The sequence below is a fragment of the Loxodonta africana genome, chromosome 19 (assembly GCF_030014295.1).
Source record: "Loxodonta africana isolate mLoxAfr1 chromosome 19, mLoxAfr1.hap2, whole genome shotgun sequence".
In the NCBI taxonomy this organism is placed as follows: Eukaryota; Metazoa; Chordata; class Mammalia; order Proboscidea; family Elephantidae; genus Loxodonta; species Loxodonta africana.
In genome coordinates, this window is record NC_087360.1 from 68,953,190 (window position 1) to 68,959,189 (window position 6,000).

The window sequence follows — 6,000 nt, forward strand, 5'->3', positions numbered from 1 at the left end:
TACCTTGGTTCCATTTTTGTATTTAACCTAAATATAAATAAATACACAGTTTCTCTACCCAACAGAAAGAAGTCTTTTTAAATATAGTACAGATTTTTGACAGCAAGATTTATAACGTTTAGAGGGAACAGTCGCAAACACTTGGGAAATTAAATTTACATGTGTATTTATGAAATACAAGCCGTCAAGCTGTATCTGTTCCTGTCGCTCCTTTCTTAATATGGCTTTTATTAATAATGATTTTCTTCAATGCTGGCTGGAAAATCCCTGCAGCACTTTCTTCATTTTCACAACACCGTAAGGTCAGTGCACTTTATTAAGCAGTTATTGAGGATATTATAAAGAGTGAGTCCCATTTGTCATAAATATCTGATAAACATGTTTACGTTATCAATATATACAATATATCAATACATACATACATCTTCGTTCCAATCTCATATGATACAGAAAATATTTAGGCTGGCTTGTGAGGCCACGATTGATGTACAGATCTTGCAGGGTCCAATTACAGATGTCATTCAACATCAGTATTTTCACCACTTATTGGAAATTAGTCTCTGCCTAGTAGAACCACAATCCTCTGAACACTGAAAGTGTAGTGAATCAAGCAATGACTTGTTTGAATAATAGAAATTTAATTGAATAGCAAATTATTTTGCATTCTGATGAACATAAAACCTAGAAATATTTCTGAGGTTGTTCAGTGAGCAAGCAAAAAAGAGCTTTTTTTGTTTGTGTCTTTTTTTTTTTACAGACACCGCTCAGGAGTTTATAAGTTTATCTTAGAGGGGGAAAAGAAAAAAAATCAGGAAAAGACTTCTATTAGCTCAACCCTAAGGCTAATCTGTTGCATGTGTAGTTTCTACACTACTAAGCAACTTGCAGGAAACAACCCTGCAGCTGAGAGTATGACAGCTGGAAACTGTGCCCCTGGGTACAATATAGCAAAATGACTTTGCTATATTCACCTCTCCAGCCTAGCATCACGGCTCAAGCCGGAACACAGCCATCACGCCCCTGTGGTGGCTCATGACGTTAGATAAGGACCCTCTTCTCCATTACTCTCCCTGAAATCTTCTTACCAGAAATACACAGAGCCAGCTCAAGCAGGACAAATCAGCCCCTATTCTCTATATAATTTTTTTTCCAGTTGTTTGTGGTCTTTTTGCCTGGTAGGTTTTTTTTATGACATTGTTAACCGAGAATAAACAACTGGATGGATTTATAAGTTTACACACACAAAATGGTCCAAGTATGGATTTACGCGGGTTTTTATTTACCTTTTTCCTCCAATATTGCAATAACTACCATGTTCATTAAAGTGCAAGAGAAACTTTCGGCATTATTTCCATTAGTCCTTCGCTAAAGCTGTTAGTTTCATGCAATATTCTACTTTTAAAGCACATAACACTAAAATCACCAAACATACACAATCATGACACCAACTCAGCAACAACTTCAGGATTTCTTAATCTACTCAACTGCATGTAGGGGCATTTCCGATTCATTTTAGAAACTGCTCTGCTTAGCATGCCACAACTTACAACTCTGTATTTCCTTTGGCTGGTAAAGAAAAGGGCAATACTACCTACCTTCGAGGAAGCTTCCCCTTTAAAACACAAAAACAGAACAGCATCCCTCCAGACAACAGGCATTTCCCATTGCCAAACATCCTCTGGATGCTTACCAGAGATTTACCACTGAAGCCTGACATTTACCTCTGGTTTAAAAACACAGCTAACACCACCGCTAATCTAGCAACGCACCCCCAAGCCAAGCATCACTGCCAACCATGATCCCATTTACATCAACTTCCCATGATGTATATAGTAAAAGATATATCACAACTTATATGGTTTGGGGCAAAAGCAAAATCCTTCCCGAATTAGATACAATAAAACACATGAAAACTGGATGACGGTCTGGCTTAAGTGGTTTGTTTCAGATTCTGTAACTGAGTAACATCGGCTGCAGTAGGATGGCATTGAGCTTTTATGTTCCCTAATAAGATAGCTCCCAGCAGAGCGCTTCCCATGTTTTACAGTGACATCTATCAGCCAGTCCTGGGGAATCCCAACGTCACTCAGTCTTCTTCAGCACCACTCTCTGTGAACAGCTTCTGTCCACACAGTGGTACAATCTTGACAGGTCTCTAGCGCACAAAGTGCACTGTGAAAATAAGGCAATGATGTCTGCACCATGCTCCTGCCTCACACTCAAACCAAAGAGTCAGGTAATGAATTAACTGCAGGACATAAGCACCTCAAATGCCACCATAAATTTAAATAATTGGGCCATTGCCAGATACAAATCTAGAAGAAGTGACACACTTGGTATCATAAGCAGGCAGAACGTGGCACGGCACAGAGTTTTGTAAAAAGTCAATTAACCCATCTATTAGATACATAAAGATGGAGGGGGAAAAGCTATTATGTGTGTTAGAATTTGTGATGTGCAATCATGTTAATGTATGGTTTGAGAAGAAATCCTGCTATGTTTTAGTGATTATATGGTAATGAGGAAATTATACAGGTACTTAGATCTTAGAAATTATTTTATGAATGGCATAAATGTAACGCTACCTCAAAAGTGTACTCAGATCATCACCTAATTTCTCAAACCTGACGATATCAAGGACACCTGCAAAGAATACTTTCCAAAGGGAAAAAGTCTGGGATATCGAATGTTAAACTTATCTTTCGAAATTTTTCTTGAGGGCCTACACCTGAAGCTCCATAATTACGTTCATCTGTCCTGAGTCACTGATGTGCCAAACCAAAATACTGTGAAAAAGAGACAACCTTGAGATGATTTCAAAGACACACACTGTATACTTTTCACATGCACGTATTCGCAAGGTACGAACTGCACCTATCTGTTAGACAGTGAGTGTGCCCCAAACTCCGTCACATCTACAGAGACGCTTCAATGCACTGTCTTTTTTCTTGTGTGGCTCTCCACAGAAGCAAATCTCTGACCACCTCCACACTTAGGACTCCAAGTGAAAGGAAGGCATTAGAATCCCGTAGGGCTCACCCTTCCTCCTTCAAAGAAAAAAACCCAGACGGCGACCCATAATCAACAGCTCCTAACCCAAATCGAATAATCCACAGGCAAGAAAGCAGCCAGCACAATCCATTCTACTTGATGAACCAAATCCTAAAGGATTAAAAAGTTTCAGGCGGCCCCAACCACAGACCAAACTTGGGTTATCACCAACAGGGAAACCCTAGGAAACTGGAGAAGGCGCTGCCTGTGGAATCCGCGAAACCTGCGTCTCTGAGGATCGCTTGGAGCCTGCGACCCCAAAACTAACTCCTCCGACGCCCGCGCCCGCCGCAGCCGTCCAGCCCGCGGTGCCCGCCGCGCCCCGCGAGTGCGCCCGCCGCGCCCGGCTCGCACCCTCCCCGCCCGGCCGCAGCGCGCCCCCAGGGGCGAGGAACTTACCGCACCGCTTGCACAGCACCCGGCTGACCTCCTTCTTCAGGTTGCGGCCGGTCTCGAGAGGAGGGAAAGATGCTCGGAAGGCGGCCGGCGCGCGGCTGCTGCTGTTGGCCTCGGGCTCCATGAAGAAGATGTACCTGCTGTCCTCCTTGAGCCTCCCGCAGGAGGGGAAGGCGGGGTGGCCCCAGGCCCCCAGGCGCACGGTGAGCAGCGAGTCCTTCTTCAAGCCCCCGGCTTTCACCGCCCACACCTGGTGCACCTTCACCAGATAGGGCGCCTCTTCCCCCGGGTCGCCGGCACTGGGCCCCAGCGCTGTGGGCCAGGAGGGCACGGTCCCGTTGGCGCCGGGCAGCGGGTCCTCGGCGGGCGGCCCCAGCACCCTCGGGCCGGCGGCTGGCGGCCGGCGCTCGCCGCCCCACGCCCCAGGCTCGCCCGCCGCCGCCGCCTTCCTTTCGAGTGCCCCCTGCTGCCGCCGCGGCGGGTGCACCTTGCCCTCGATCACCACGGCGGCGCGCTGAGCCAGCTCCTGCACCGAGCCCACGCTGGGCGGGGACGAGTAGCACACCGAGGCCCCCGCGGGTGCCGCCTCGGCGCCGGCGGCCGCCCCCGGCGCCAGGGCCGCGGTCCACAGGAGCAGCAGCGGCAGCAGCGGCGGCGGCGGCGAGCGCGCGGCGGGCCCGGGGCGCGGGGCCCTCCCGGAGCGGCGCGGGGCGCGTCGCCATCTCATGGTGCGAGGTGCGTGCGGGCTCGGGCTGCCTGTTCGGACCCTGCCGGCTGCCGCGCGCTGCTCCCTTCTGCTCTCCCCCCTACCCTCCTCCTTTATTTATTTATTGGGGGGAGGAGGGTGGGCCGGAGTAGGAGAGTTGTTTATGGGAGGAGGAGGAGGAGGAGGAGGGAGGGAGGAGGTGGGTGGAACCACGGAAAAGCCGAGAGGTATAAGGGGGGAAAATTAAAGCAAAATAGGAAAAAAGAAAGAAAAAGCTGCTGCCAGCGCCTCGGTTGCTGAGAGTGACAGGCTCTCCCGGCGCCGCCGCCGCGCCCGAGCGCTGCTGTCGGGGCTGCTGTCACCGGAGGAGGACGTGGAGGTGGCGGAGCTGCTCAGCGGGTAGCAGTCCTTTGTGTGAAGTGATGCTGCGGCGGCTGCTGGGGCTGCGAGCGAGCGGCTGGGCGAGAGTGCGAGGGAGAGAGCCCTGGAGGCGGAGTTGCGTGCCTGGAAATCGCTGGGTGGCCGCGGCGGCGGCGGCGGCGGCAGCGCCCTGCGCCTCTCCAGCCTGTTTACCTGGGCTGCGAACTCGCCCCGCGCGGCCTCTCCCCATCCTGGCTTCGGAGCCGGGCCCGCGAGTTTGTTGTCCTCGGTCTTCCCTTCCCTGCGCGCCTCCTCCCCCTCTGCCGCCCCGATTGCTGCAATGGGAGGACGGGCGGCAAACAGGCTGCAGTCCGAGTGGGCTGCGGAGATTTCCTGGGAAGGGAGAGGTGACGCTTCAGTAATCGGGAACCTGTTCGTGCGCGCAGGATGCCCACACGCAGGTGGGTGGCAGGCTGAGAAGGCAGGAGTGGGACACAGGAGATGCGGGTCCTCGTTGCAAAAAAAGTTTTGGGTGAACTGGTTACTTGAGAGTCAGAGAGAAGCAACATGTTCACAGGAGCCAGCAGCAATTAAAACAACAACTTTATAATACTCTCCCTGTCCAAACGCGCACACACGCAGCGTGCACTTCAGGTATGACGCCTCTCGCTCCGTTTTTGTATAATCAGTCTGGATCACCCTTCCTTTTCTTCTACTGAAATTCCTGGTTCACCATGATTTGTAACATGGGTACTACTGCTGATACGGAGCCTTGGTGGCACAGTGGTTAAGAGCTCGGCTGCCTACAAAAGGTCAGCAGTTCGAATCCACCAGCCAGCCGCTTCTTGGAAACCCTATGGAGCAGTTCTACTCTGTCCTATAGGGTCGCTATGAGTCAGAATCGACTTGATGGCAATGGCTTTGGCTTTTTTTTTTTTTTTTTTTTTAGTGTTAAGGCTGATAGGAGCATAATTTGAATAAAATCGTTGCTCAATAAGGCCACTGTGTATAAAGTTTATGGTACTTAACTAATCAGTTTCCAAAAATAAAAAAGAGGCCTGTGAGAGCTGGATCAAAGGATCCCAGGCAGGAGGAGCTGTAGGTTAATTAGGTTTCATTTGAATTCCTCCCCCACCGCCTGCCCAAACTTAAGGAACAACTTCTAAAGAAAAAAAAAATCTTCAAGGGATGTTCTTTTTTAGCAAGTACCATTCAACAGAAACAACATTTTTAAAATTTAAAGGTAAATATTTCCTCTTAGGCTCTTTTGATGGTGAAAAATGTTTAATGACCAAATAAAATGGAGCAAAAGTTGTCCACTGTGCAGTAAACCCACGATGTAAAAATTTAAGATTAAAGGCACTCGAGTTTCATTCACAGCTTTTATTCTGGGATCCTACAGGTTGCTTCTAGCAGTTTGTTTAAAAGAAAGTAGGTCACATTAGTTTTTTTAATATAAATAATAAAAATAGATTATAAGCCACAAA

The 6,000-nt window shown here is 48.8% G+C and overlaps 1 protein-coding gene across 2 annotated transcripts in view; it reads right to left on the reverse strand.

The window, feature by feature from the left end:
- The window catches only part of NRG1 (neuregulin 1), a 1,186,330-nt gene extending 1,182,156 nt beyond the window's left edge, over window positions 1-4,174 (reverse strand). For both annotated transcript variants that reach the window (XM_064272830.1, XM_064272828.1), the window contains exon 1: window positions 3,451-4,174. In XM_064272830.1, coding sequence (XP_064128900.1) covers window positions 3,451-4,174 — 724 coding nt within the window. The remainder of the gene's footprint in view (window positions 1-3,450) is intronic.
- Between the last annotated feature and the right edge of the window lie 1,826 nt (window positions 4,175-6,000).